Here is a 13,924-nt window from a genome sequence, read left to right on the forward strand (position 1 = left end):
AGATAGGGAAAGGAGTACGTCAAGGCTGTATATTGTCACCCTGCTTATTTAACTTCTATGCAGAGTACATCATGTGAAATGCCAGGCAGGATGAAACACAAGCTGGAATCAAGATTGCCAAGAGAAATATCAGTAATCTCAGATACACAGATGATACCACCCTTACGGCAGAAAACAAAGAAGAACTAAAGGAGCCTCTTGATGAAAGTGAAAGAGGAGAGTGGAAAAGTGGGCTTAAAACTCAACAGTGAGAAAACTAAGATCATGTCATCGGATCCCATCACTTCGTGGCAAATAGATGGGGGAAACAAGGGAAACAGTGACAGACTTTATATTTTTAGGCTCCAAAATCACTGCAGATGATGACTGCAGCCATGAAATTAAAAGGCACTTGCTTCTTGAAAGAAAAGCTATGACCAACCTAGACAGCATATTAAAAAGCATAAACATTACTTTACCAACAAAGGTCCATCTAGTCAAAGCTATGGTTTTTCTAGTAGTCATGTATGGATGTGAGAGTTGGACTTTAAAGAAAGCTAAGTGCCAAAGAATTGATGCTTTTGAACTGTGGTGTTGGAGAAGACTCTTGAGAGTCCCTTGGACTGCAAGGAGATCCAACCAGTCAATCCTAAAGGAAATCAGTCGTGAATAGTTACTGGAAGCACTGATGATAAAGCTGAAGCTCCAGTACTTTGGCCACCTGATGCGAAGAACTGACTCATTGGGAAAGACCCTGTTGCTGGGAAAGATTGAAGGCAGAAGCAGAAGGGGATGACAGAGGATGAAATGGTTGGATGGCATCACTGACTTGATGGACATGAGTTTGAGCAAGCTCTGGGAGTTGGTGATGGACAAGGAGGCCTAGTGTGCTGCAGTCCATGGGGTTGCAAAGAGTCAGACACGACTGAGCGACTGAGCAGAACTGAACTGAGTGCTTCAGGAAAGCATCTTTTAATAATACTGTACATTTATTCAATTCTTGTTAATTCTCCTGGTGTGCAAAGTTCTCCTTCAACATATACTGTTTGATCTGCTCTGAAAGAGTCATTAGCCTACAGATTTAGAGAAATAAAGGCTATATGAAGGGGCAGCAGTGTGGTCTGGTGGAAAGACCGTAGTCTTTCCCTGACCATTTTTAATTCTGTCCTGTTCCATCAGGTTACTTTCTATCACTGTTATCCATTTCACTCATAGTGCACACTATTGTTTGGTATTATCTTGCTCTTTATTTGTTTACAGGTCCTCTCCATCTTCCCCTCAGAATATAAGCCCCACGAAAGCAGATACTTTGTCTGATTATTCAGTGCTGCAGTTTCAGAACCTTAAATGATGCCTAGCACATAAAACCACTCAATAAATGTTTTATGAGTAAGTAAAAGAAAAACTAAAAGAAATTAACCCTTGATTAATATCTCTACTCTGGCATTTATTATCTCTATAAACTTAGCCAATTACTTAGCCTCTGTAAACCTATTCCTCATATTAAAAAAATGGAAATGCTAGTGTTTATTTCAAATGGTTGAGCATCAAGTTAAATTATATAAGATAGATATGTAAATAATCTAGTTTAATGTTAGTTCACCTTTCAATTTTGCTTTTATTGTGTGTCCCCCATTCTTTTTCACTGGGATTCATGAAAAGCCTGGATCACAAACAGAAATGTGAACATTTCTATATTAATTCAAATTACACTTTGTATAATCAACATGTTAGGAAATTGTCTTGGAATTTATTTTGTGTATAAGACTTGTTACACTAATCAAAGTGTAAAATATTTGCTTTGGTTTTCAGTAAAATTACATAGTTTCATAGTGTAATCAAATCCTGATAAAACCAGAATTGAACTCAGCTATGAAAAGGAATGCATTTGAGTCAGTTCTAATAAGGTGGATGAAACTGGAGCCTGTTATACAGACTGAAGTAAGTTATAAAGTGGAACACCAATACAGTATATTAACACATATATATGGAATTTAGAAAGATGGTAATGATGATCCTATATACAAGGCAGCAAAGAGACACAGATGTAAAGAACAGACTTTTGGACTATGTGGGAGAAGGTGAGGGTGGGGTGATTGAGAGAATAGCACTGAAGCATGTATATTACCATGTGTAAAACAGATGACCAGTGCAAGTTCGATGCATGAAGCAGGGCACTCTAAGCTGGTGCTCTGGGACAACCCAGAGGGATGGGGTGGGGAAGGAGGTAGGAGGGGGTTCAGGATGGGGGACACATGTGCACTGTGGCTGTTTCATGTCAATGTATGCCAAAAACCATCACAATATTGTAAAGTAATATCCTCCAATTAAAATTAATTAATTTTTTAAATGAAAAAAAGAGAAAGGCGGTTAATGCAAATTAAAAAGAAAACAATGTTGGAGTTGTTGGGGAGAGAAGAGGCTGGTAAGGGTGTAAGTCTTATTTTCTGTTAATCACAATACTTTAGGATTGGAAGGAATCAAACCTTTGTGCTTTTTTCCAGCATCTCTCACCTAAACTTCTTTTTCAGAATCCCCCCAGATGACCATGAAGTCCTTGCCTGAAAACCCAGGGAGATTGTGTGAGAAAGAGTTTGAACTCAGAGTCCACATCATCCAAGTTCTATCACTCTAATATTGGGCATGCCATCTTCTCTACTCTTCTTCTTCCTAATTTATAAATGGAATTAATAATTCCCACTTACTTTGAGGCAACATAATACATATATAAAGCAGATACTCCACAAACATTAATTCCTTCCCCTCAAAGAACTCATTCCTTCGCAAAGAAACCTGCTTCATCTCCTTAAACACTCCTGGATCCTTTCTGTGTTTTGACTGGCGTTTGCTTATCTGTCCCCTGCAGATTTTAACATAGTTTGGGGGGACTCCATAGAATAAATAAAATCCTTTTTCTTAATAACAATACCTGAGCTGAGAAATCACCAGGGCAAGTGCTTGCCGAGTCCAGGCAGGTCATTTAAGTGGGCAGCGTGATCCAATTTAAGAAACCTGACCAAAGGCCTACCACCAGTTTGTGGGCTGTCTGCCCCGTCCAAAGCAGCAGCTGCAGCGTGGCTTTAACAGATTGTTGCCACCCAGCTAATTCAGAAATGTTTTCATAACTCTGGGAAGAATTGTGTGAGCCAAAGAAAACACGTCTGTGAGCCAGAACAGGCGTTTGAAGACAGCCGACTGCAACCTCTGCTTAGATGATTGCAAAGCGTTATCAAGCCTCCCTTAGCCTTTTTTTTTTTTCCCAGGCGGAAGAGCACAGACACTTGATACCATTAAGCAGCCCATGCCTGGCATAGAGTCGGCAGGGGCCGGAGTCCGGCCTGCCCTCTGATCACTCCAGGGCCTCTGGGAACTAGCAGTGGCCCAGTTGTGTATCTTGGTCCCCTTCAACCACTCCTCACACGGCGGATTTTCTACTCATCTTCCTGTCAGCCCGTTTTTCTTCCTAACACATCACAATTCAGCAGTGGAAAGAATTCTAGAAATAGAAATTCTACAAATGGTCTACAAGTACAAATGTGGTCTGACCAGCACAAGATGCGGACTCTCTCCCCCCTTAATTTAGAAATGAGGTTCTTTATTTTGGGTCCTTAGATCTCATACTACTCCATGTATTGATTTCAGGGAACTTCAACTGATCGTGAACTCACTGAAATTGTGTACAAGATTTTGTGGGGTTTGCATGTGTATATGCATATCCTTTAACAGATTCTTAAAAGAATAAAATTCAAAATAATACTCAACATCTACTAAAGGTTGTGTTTTAATTAATGTAGTTTTTAGCAATAATTTTGGGACAATTTGGTCAGAATAGTAATAACTATTCTAATACTCCTATCAGAATATTGGCCAACACTGAACTTGCGTACGTGTGTGCTAAGTTCACTTCAGTCATGTCTGACCCTTTGCAACCCTATGGACTGTACCCCACGAGGCTCTTCTGTCTATGGCATTCTCCAGGCAAGAATACTGGGGTGGGTTGCCGTACCCTCCTCCAGGGGATTTTCCAGACCCAGGGATTGCATTTCTTATGTTTCCTGTATTGGCAAACGGGATCTTAACCACTAGTGCCACCTGGGAAGCCCCCCAAACTGAGCTTAGTCTCTACGAAGAGCCATTTGTCTTTTCTACATGTTTTTTTTTTTTTTTTTTACTGCAAAGTTCCATAACCTTGCCTTGGATAGTGGTGTAATTCCCCAAGCCTATCCAGTGAATGCTGCTGTAATTAATTCTTTAATCCATGTCTGAGACCTAACCTTTTTACTTACTAGGTCTCATTGTATTAGACTGATAACCAAAACCTATAACGCTATAATGCTGTAATTTTAAGACATTAGAAATAATTTTCTGCTGGAATATTTAGTTTCTGTGTATTTACATGACCTTTCTTTCTTCTTCTTCTTTTTTTTTTTTCCTTCTCTGTAGGCCGAAAGTTTAAAAAGTTCAATAAAGTTAGAGTTATGAGAACACTAGATGCTGTTGCCCTCCCACAGCCGGTGGGTATTCCAAACGAAAGCCAAGCCCTAAGCCAGAGAATCACTTTTTCACCAAGTCAAGACTTGCAGTTGATCCCCCCACTGATCAACTTGCTCATGAGCATTGAACCAGATGTGGTCTATGCGGGACATGACAACAGCAAACCTGATACCTCCAGCTCTCTGCTGACAAGTCTGAATCAGCTTGGCGAGAGACAACTTCTTTCAGTGGTCAAGTGGTCTAAATCACTGCCAGGTAATAATAATTTGTATATAATAGCATGTAATAAAAATTTTTACTATGGCTTCATACTAGTGGGTGGCTAAATAAAACAGGCCACGCAATAAATTAAATGGAGTATAAACAGGGGGTTGTCGTGTGTGTTTCAGCAGTTCAAAATATTTATCTAGGCCCCTATATTATATACTGTTTGTCTAGGACCCTACTGTGTGCTATGGAAATAAAAAAGACATAGATAACATTTTGAGTCTTGCTGATGAATCAAGAATTACATATATGAAGCAGTTAAGGAATAGCATAACTCTGTATTATCTACTAGATAGTATCATAGTTCACAGAAAGACAAATTGACCATCTTCTCAGAAATGTCTGCTGCTGCTGCTGCTGCTAAGTCGCTTCTCGTGTCCAACTCTGTGCAACCCCATAGACGGCAGCCCACCAGGCTCCCCTGTCCCTGGGATTCTCCAGGCAAGAACACTGGAGTGGGTTGCCATTTCCTTCTGCAATGCATGAAAGTGGAAAGTGAAAGTGAAGCCGCTCAGTCATGCCCGACACCTAGCGACCCCATGGACTGCAGCCTACCAGGCTCCTCCATCCATGGGATTCTTCCAAATCCAAATTTAACCAACCTCATGTGGTTGAAAATAAGACTGAATGTATCTATTCATATAACAAGTCAAAATAGTATTCAGAGTGTAGCAGAGTATCTAAAGTCAATTAAGAAATAAAGTTGCTAAACCTAAAACAAATAATTTGGACACAGAGAAACCTCCAGTCACTATTTTTGTGAATTTATACTCAGACAGTGACAATTTGAATTATGTCGTCATGAAAGGATTTTAGTCACTTTATTAGTTACTTCTGCTCTCTCAGCATAGTTCCTTGGAAGCCAAGAGACTGAAAGAATTACAGGGATGTAGTTCTCACCTGCTAAACCTTGGACTGCAGAGCTAAGAGAATAATACATTTGTAGTAATTACTTGTCAAATGGTGCTAGTGATAAAGAACCTGCCTGCCAATGCAGGAGATATAAGAGATGCCGCTTTGATCCCTGGGTTGGGAAGATCCCCTGGAGGAGGGCATGGCAACCCACTCCAGTTTATTGCCTGGAGAATCCCGTGGACAGAGGAGCTGGACAAGCTGCGGTCCTTAGAGTCACAAAGAGTCAGACATGACTGAAGCAATTTCACACACATGTACACAATTACTTGTGGAGGCATTAATCCCATAATTAGAAATAAAACCTTTTTTAAAGTTATTTTCTCTTCACACTGATAGTAACCTTATACTCCTTTAGACTAGTTTATCTGATCAAGAATTAAACATATACATTTTAGTCTCCAAGTAAATTTAATAGCCTTTTTTAAAAAAATAATTCATTTCCCAATTTGCCTTAATACTATTTCTCAGTTCTTCTACCTGAAAGGTTTGAAATATAATAGATGAATTGTTATTGAAAAGTCAAGTTTACATGAGACAGAAAGAAAAATAGATTCCTGTTTGTTGACTCTTTAAAAAAATACATGTTGAGAAAGTTAATTAAACTCACTATTCTAGTGAAGATAAAGTAACATCAAAAATCAAAATGCCCAGGTTCTTATTAGCTTCACTCTTGTTGAAAGGCTTTGGACAGGTAATTTTTTTTTTATTAGAAAAGTTCTGAATTCTTTTTAAAGTTTACTGTAAAGTGGTTATCAAACTTAATAGATTTTTATTAAAATATTACAATAACATTGGTGAACTTTTTCAGTTTTAAAATATGAGTGTTTATGTATTTAAACATTTATGTTTTTCTATTATTTGGAAAGGTTCTTTCTTTGATTTTTGTTGACATAGCTCATATTTCTTTGGTTTTCATTTTGTAGATTCTCTACTGTTAAAAAAAGACTCTATTATCATTTGGCAAAGTTAGAAAATAACCAATTATAATTACAAAGATAATTTATTCATTTTGGAAAAAAACTGAGTCCCCTTAGTTGAAATACAACTATCTGTCTAGATTTTTGATCCCCACACACCCTCCAAAAGAGTGAGAGAAAATTTTCACATTGCATTTGGTGATGACTTTTTTAATGTTGCAAAATGTAATTTGTGTATAAGTAAACAAGAATGATGGCATCACCAGTATTACACATGTTGTTTTCATTAACTGTATAATAAGGGAAGCATTAAAATTATCAAAGTACTGAGTGGCCCATGGTCTTTCAAACCATATTTTCATGGTCTGAATGCTGAGAGTAATTTGAATGAATGATGAAAGCAGTCAGTGAAGCAGAGTGACCATACTGACCTCTGTGGGAGGACTCAGAAGGACACGTGTATAACAATTTGCTCTCAAAACTACTAGCTGCTCAAAAACCTCCAACTTTGTTCACGTGAGTCACTTGAGAAATGCCTGTTGCACGTTTCCTTTGTGCAAGACGCAACCCTCACTCGGTGGTGATAGAGGAGCCAGCAGGCTGGGCTCGTGATGGCACTGCATTGCCATGCAGCGCATCCTCGCACCTGGTCATCAGTTTTGTCCATAAGGGAAACTTCTTTTATCTATCCACTCACAGGGTTATTGGTCTGTGAAAGATGGACTTAGTTAAATGAAGCTTATTGATAGTTTACTTATTTAAAGTGGAAAAAAAAAAGATATTGCTCGGAAAACATGTAGGTAGATCAGGCAGTTCTTTCACAAACAGAAAGTGTATTTTGGGAGTCAGCTTAAGATTTCAGGCCTTCTGAGGCATCAGAGAAGAGAAATCTGCCCCAAAGCTCTGGGGAAAGGAATCGTGGCCCTAAACTAAACAGGGACAGCACTTATTCACAATATCCTGTGTTGTCTGGTTAGGCTCGTTTGAATAGTAGACCTGTAGGGGTTTGAAGTGAAAACACCATATGTAATAAGTGTTTGTTCAAGACCTAAAATTCTTTGGGTATATATGTTTATCCAAAGAAACCAATGCCCTTTAACTTTGCAAAGAAAAAAAAAGATAATTTTAAACACTTCTCTGGGAGAGGAAAAAGATCAGATGCAGGCTGATGATCATCACCAAGGTGTCAGCACGCATGACAGCCACAGGACGCGTGGCTGCAAGCCCCCGAGAGGACTTGTGCTGCCTGCTCAGGGACTCCCGTTGCATCTTTGTCTGTGCTCTCCTTTGTCTTCGACGGGTCACGGTGATCACAGCATATCTGACATCTTTACCATACTATTTCAGAAATACCTTTCTTTTTCTATTTAATGGAGACTCACAAAATATGCCTCATGACAGTCCATTTACAAGTGATCTCTGAGGTTACATTGTCTCTGACATATTGTATCTATATATGAATGATTTTACATTGACACTTAGTTCCAACTTCAGTGGGTAATGTTTTCCTTTTTGAAACTTGAAGTAGCATAATATTTGCAAAATTTAAAAAATGAGCAAGATGTATTCCCTCTGTTAAGGAACATTCAAAACAGTGTAATGAAAGATACTCAAAAAAGTGAAAGTGTTGATCAGTCGTGTCTGACTCTTTGCGACCCCATGAGCTATAGCCCACAAGTCTCCTCTGTCCATGGAATTCTCCAGGCAAGAATACTGGGGTGGGTATGCTATGCTAAGTCACTTCAGTCGTGTCCGACTCTGTGTGACCCTAGAGACGTCAGCCCACCAGGCTCCCCCGTCCCTGGGATTCTCCAGGCAAGAACACTGGAGTGGGTTGCCATTTCCTTCTCCAATGCATTAAAGTGAAAAGTGAAAGTGAAGTCGCTCAGTCGTGTCCGACTCCTAGCGACCCCATGGATTGCAGCCCACCAGGCTCCTCCATCCATGGGATTTTCCAGGCAAGAGTACTGGAGTGGGGTGCCATTGCCTTCTCCGACTGGGGTGGGTAGCAGTCCCTTACCCAAGGGATCTTCCTGACCCAGGGACTGAACCCAGGTTTCCTGCATTGCAGGAAGGTTCTTTACCATCTGAGCCATCAGGGAAGCCTCAAACAGCTATACAATTGACCCTAGTACAGCGAGGGAGTTAGGGGCACTGACTGTCCAAGCAGCCAAGAATCCACATATAGGTAAGAGAAAACATTCTGAATAGAAGGAATAATGTGGCTAATACTGTAAAATGAGGCAATCAAGAGGTTTGTTTGGTGAGTAATAAATTGGACCAGTTCTGTACCCACAGATTCAACCAACCATGGATCATATAGTACTATAGCACTGAAAAAAATCTTGGGTGAGTGGACCCATGTTCAAATCTGTGTTATTCAAAGATCAACTGTAGTAGTGTGTGAAAGTGACGTAAGGTACGGATTTTAAAAAATGGAGACAGAAGAACTTGTCTTTAGGGACAAGAGAAGGATTCAGAGACAAGGCATCAGTTAAAGTACACCATGAAGGAGAAGTGAAACTTTGATAAATAGTGTTAAGAAGAGAAAGCATTCTGGATAGAAGGAATAGTGTGGCTGATGGTGTAAAACAAGGGAATCATGAGGTGTGTTTGGTGAATAATGAATTAGACCAGCATAAGAATGGTTCTAGAAGAGTGAAGGTCCCTTAGTAACATAAAAATGTTATCATACCTTCCCCCCACAGTATAGTAATTAAAATTGTTAATAGCTGCTGATTGAGAGAATACAACTTGCATATGGTTTCTCAAACACCACTGGCGTTCTGGGGGTTTCCTCATCCAAGAATTAAGAAATCGCTGAGAAAATTATATCGGAGAGAATCACAGAAAGTAAATTTAGAGGTGTACATTGTGGGCTGAGTCAGGGTAGACTTTGGATATTAAATGTTTAAGTACTCATTCCCAGTCCAACTTCATCCTTATTCTTTATTCTGTGTATTTAGCAGAATACATCGTAGCAGAATTGATGTGAGAGAGAGGTTCAGGAGAAATATTTCCTTTGCATAAATTTTGCCTTGATTCTTCTATTTATTTGCTGAAAAAAAAATATTCTGGCCAATGCTTTGACATTTGTAAACATATTTGACTTTTCAGCCAGACTACTTGCATTCATCAGTATCAGAAGACTAGAACAGTCCTTTGCCTGTTTTTTTTTTTTTTTTTTTTTTGCCTTTGAAGCATGCCAAAATATCTTTTGAGTCAGTAATAGCCATTGCATGCATGACAAAATATTTTTGTCTCTCTCCCCAAATCAATGAATAAATTAAACTACTTCTCGCAAAAAAAAGTGATGGAAAAGAAATGAGATTAGCCCTCTTGGAGTAAGGTCAGGGTTTGATAGTATTTTCATGAAGACACTAAAAAATGATTTTCTAATATTCTATTTCACTGAAACTACTATTGTCAATGTCACCAAAATCTTTTGTCAAATCAAATGAGTACTTTCAGCCCTTACCATGTTTCGCGTACCTCTGAAGCCAGGACGGAGGAGCCGTGTCTTGCTGAAACTCTTCCTGTAGCATTCATTCCCTTCCAGGCAGATATGTTTCTCTCGATTTACACATCTGTTTCCTTTGTGGACTTGTTCTCCCATGAATTTGGCATTTCCTGCTTCCATCTTCTATTCCAGTAGTTTCTCAGTCTGCAGGGCTGGATTTGCTCACTTACGGCCTTGTCTTCAGCTCCCATTATATTCTCATGATTCCTACTTACATGGTGACAACCTAGATGCTCTACAGAAGTATTGGACTATATATTTATTGTGCTTATTACACATTTCTACCTACATGAGCTTCCATGCCAGCATGACCTTCTACTTCATGAGCCTAAAACCTTTCTCTGTATCTTGAAATGGCACTGCAGACAGAATCTTGGTTATAATCCTTTGCTCACTTTTCTCCTTCACCTCTGTCAACTCTGCTTATTATATGTATGATTCATTATACATGCTATTTACACTGCTACTCCCTTGAGCTATTTTAAGTCCTTATCATTTTCCCCTAGGTTTCAGTCATAGCCCCCGACTGACACTATTATCACAGTTTCACACTGCCCGCAGATAGTCCTCAATTCTGCCACTAGGATCATCTTTTCAAAAGCAATTATCATCTGTTATATTATTCCCATCCCTTTCCAGAACAACGTCAAACTTCTTAGCCTTACTATTTCAGGTCCTTCCGGCTCCTGAATTTACATTCTCTCTCACTCTCCCACTCCAAGCACCTCTGAGGCTTGGTTCCCACAAAGCTCTTTGCTCAATTTCCAGCCTTTCTTCATCCACTTTGTTTTCCCTACCTGGTGGCCCTTCGCTTCTCCCACATTTTCCCCTAGCTAGTCCCTAACTAGTCTTCAGGATGCTAATCAGCTTGCCCTAGGAAGATTTCCCCAAGCCTCCCCATATTGAGTCGAAGGTCCCTTAGCTTTTTGAGAACTATGCTGCCTTAAATCTTTACACTCAAGTTCGCATTTGTGCATAAGTTCATCAAACATATGGCAGTGATTACACTTGCTGTGCTGAGGCTTCTTTGTGCTTGTGTGGGAAGGTGCTGAGATAGCTGATGCTCTTCCCCTGTTATAGATTAACTGTTTCAGTACATGACAGTCTTTACAGGAGCACAACCGGTATATTTTATCAAATCTTTGGGCTTAAGCCAGGAGAACCTAGAAGGTCATGTAGGCCAGGTGTTACCGTACACTTTCTTTTCAGTTTGTTTTAGGCATTAAGGCTTGGACAGTTTGTGACAGAAATTATCAGGTCAAGTCACTTAAAAGGAAAGAGCATTTTTCTTTACTACTTGTTGAACACAATTACAGGTCATCCATCACTTCTCTGTGTGAAGGTTTTCATTTTGATCCTCATCTCAAAAGTACTGAGTTTACCTGATCATTATCATCAATGGGAATTTGATCTCAGTGTTCCCGTCTTTGTTTCAGTATAAAGTAATGAATGATATTACAGTTAATGGCTTCAAAAAATTGCACTTCTGTACTAAGCATGTTAAAGTCAATTTAACATTGTACACTTATCTCAGATAAACTCACTTCAAGGGGGAGTAAATAAAGCTATTTTTCTAATTTTTTTTCATTCTGTTACATAGAAAGAATATGCTTTCTGCTATAAATATTGGTAATTTTATATTTTATTTCACCAAGATTTGCCTTTTATATTATAACATACCCAAAATAAGCCAAGTCTATATGTGCCTCCCTTGAGGGAGTCTTGCTTTTCAGGAATTAGGAAACTTTATTATTTATCTCTTATCAAATGATCCTAAACTTAATGGAAGAAGTAATTACCCATTTTTTAAAGCCTATAAAGTATGTAGTTTACAAGTGGCATTTCTGTACTAGATGTATTGAGTGACTCATAATTTAAAAAAAAAAACTGGTAAAATATAAACATGAACTTCAAGATGCATGTATGACATGAAAATAAAGAGAGAATTATGAAAATTGCATGCCGAGTTTTTCTTGGCTAGTTATTTTTAGAGAGTCTTTCTGTACCTGAGTCAGTCAGGAAGTAAGCAATAAACACCAACTCAGGCAATGGCACCCCACTCCAGTACTCTTGCCTGGAAAATCCCATGGACGGAGGAGCCTGGTAGGCTGCAGTCCATGGGGTCGCAGAGTCTGACACAACTGAGTGATTTCACTTTCATGCATTGGAGAAGGAAATGGCAATCCACTCCAGTATTCTTGCCTGGAGAATCCCAGGGACGGCAGAGCCTGGTGGGCTGCCATCTATGGGGTTGCACAGAGTCAGACACGACTGAAGTGACTTAGCAGCTACTAAGTTTTAAAAACCAAAAACATCCTGCTATCAAAAACCAAACAAAAAAGAAAAACATAATTTTCTGAAAAGACGTCAGGGCTTCACTGAATAGAAGGACGAGTCTGAAGAGGAGACAGAAACCAAGGCCTCTCTGGAGGGCCAAGACAAGCATCACAAATGACCCCATTGGATCCCACTGTCGTTAGGCACCACCACCATCATAAATAAAGCCTACCCATATCTTGATCTTTGTTTTACTATTTTTTGCTTCAAAGTCCAGATAGTAGGTATTCTATGGATCAGACCTAGATCACAAGCCCAGGGAACCAGAGGCCTTAGCCAGCCTCCTTGTGGGAACGTAGGGTACTTGCTTTTGTAGTTTGGTTGACCAAACTGCAAACGATGGGAAGCTATTCGCATAGAGGGAAAAAGATACGGGGAGTGGGAGGGAAGTCCCGCTGCCTCTAAAGGGGCAAATACCTGCTGTGGTACCGCTGATTATGAATATGTGCTAAGGTTGTTTTCAGTCTCTCTGAGACTAAGAATTTCCAGGAAGAAAAGAGTAGTCTTCCTGCTAGTCATACGAAGATGGGAATAGCAGGAAGTACATGAAGGAAAGATAGCCTTTTCTGTTTACTTTGAGATTATTAACCAAATCAGGAAATAAAATTATTTTATACTTGAGATCTAAAGAATTAAGTTTGACTCTTGAAATAGGTCCTTTGTAAGTGGACTTCAGCAGAGTCTTAGAAGGAATAGATGTTGTTTAAAAAGTTTTATAGAACGTGGTTGATGATCCTACCAAAATGTTTGTTTTCTTTATACCTTTAATGAAATATTTCACCCACTTTTACTGTTTCAAGTACTCAAGTACAAATAATTTAGAGTTTTATATTTTTGCTCCATATGTCCCCATACCTCTAATTCCTATGGAAATGGATCTTCCACTCGTCCCTCAAACACGTCCAAAGCTTTCTTATTTTCTCTCTCGCCTGTTTTTTCTCCTTTATTTTGTCTCAGTAATGCTGTTATCATCATCATGCACCATTCAAGTAAAAACTGAAACATCTATTTGACTTCCTCTTTTTCCAATCTGTATATATTCAGTTGCCAATTTCTTTAATTTTACTCTTTAAAACTTTCTCCTATGTGCTCTATCTTCTCTACTCCTACCTGTTGACTTATTTCGAGCTTTTATCATCTCTCTCCTGGACTTTGGCAATAGCTCCCAATTTCTCTCCCTAACTTCAGACCTTTTCCCTTGAACACATCCTCCACACGGCTGCCAGTGAGGCCTGCATAGTGTAAATCAAGCTATATCACTCGCCTTGCTGCTTCATAGGCATGCAAGACCACCCATGATCCAACACCAGCCCACGCCTCCAAACACCTCTTTGCCTTACCCTCCTTTACGTTATCAGTGCTGAACTGGTTATCTTTCCCCAAGCAGGCAAAAAGAGAATTGGAAAGAGCTGGGAAAAAACGCTGACTATGTAAGTCACGATGCATTTGCCCTTTTCCTGCCATTCTTCCTCTGCCACCAAGACCAGAGAAAAAT

General features: G+C 39.4%; 1 protein-coding gene across 3 annotated transcripts in view; it reads left to right on the plus strand.

Annotated features, from left to right (window-relative positions):
• PGR (progesterone receptor) overlaps positions 1 to 13,924 on the plus strand; it is a 111,215-nt gene that overhangs the window by 80,394 nt on the left and 16,897 nt on the right. For all 3 annotated transcript variants that reach the window (XR_015141765.1, XM_086338905.1, XM_086338907.1), the window contains one exon: positions 4,423 to 4,728. Coding sequence is in view for 2 of the 3 variants with exons in the window: in XM_086338905.1 (XP_086195031.1) it covers positions 4,423 to 4,728 (306 nt within the window). In the remaining variant the exon portion in view is untranslated. The remainder of the gene's footprint in view (positions 1 to 4,422; positions 4,729 to 13,924) is intronic.

Source organism: Bos grunniens, chromosome 15 (genome assembly GCF_055505025.1).
Source record: "Bos grunniens cultivar Pamir isolate PY7600 chromosome 15, Bosgru_T2T1.0, whole genome shotgun sequence".
Taxonomy (NCBI): Eukaryota; Metazoa; Chordata; class Mammalia; order Artiodactyla; family Bovidae; genus Bos; species Bos grunniens.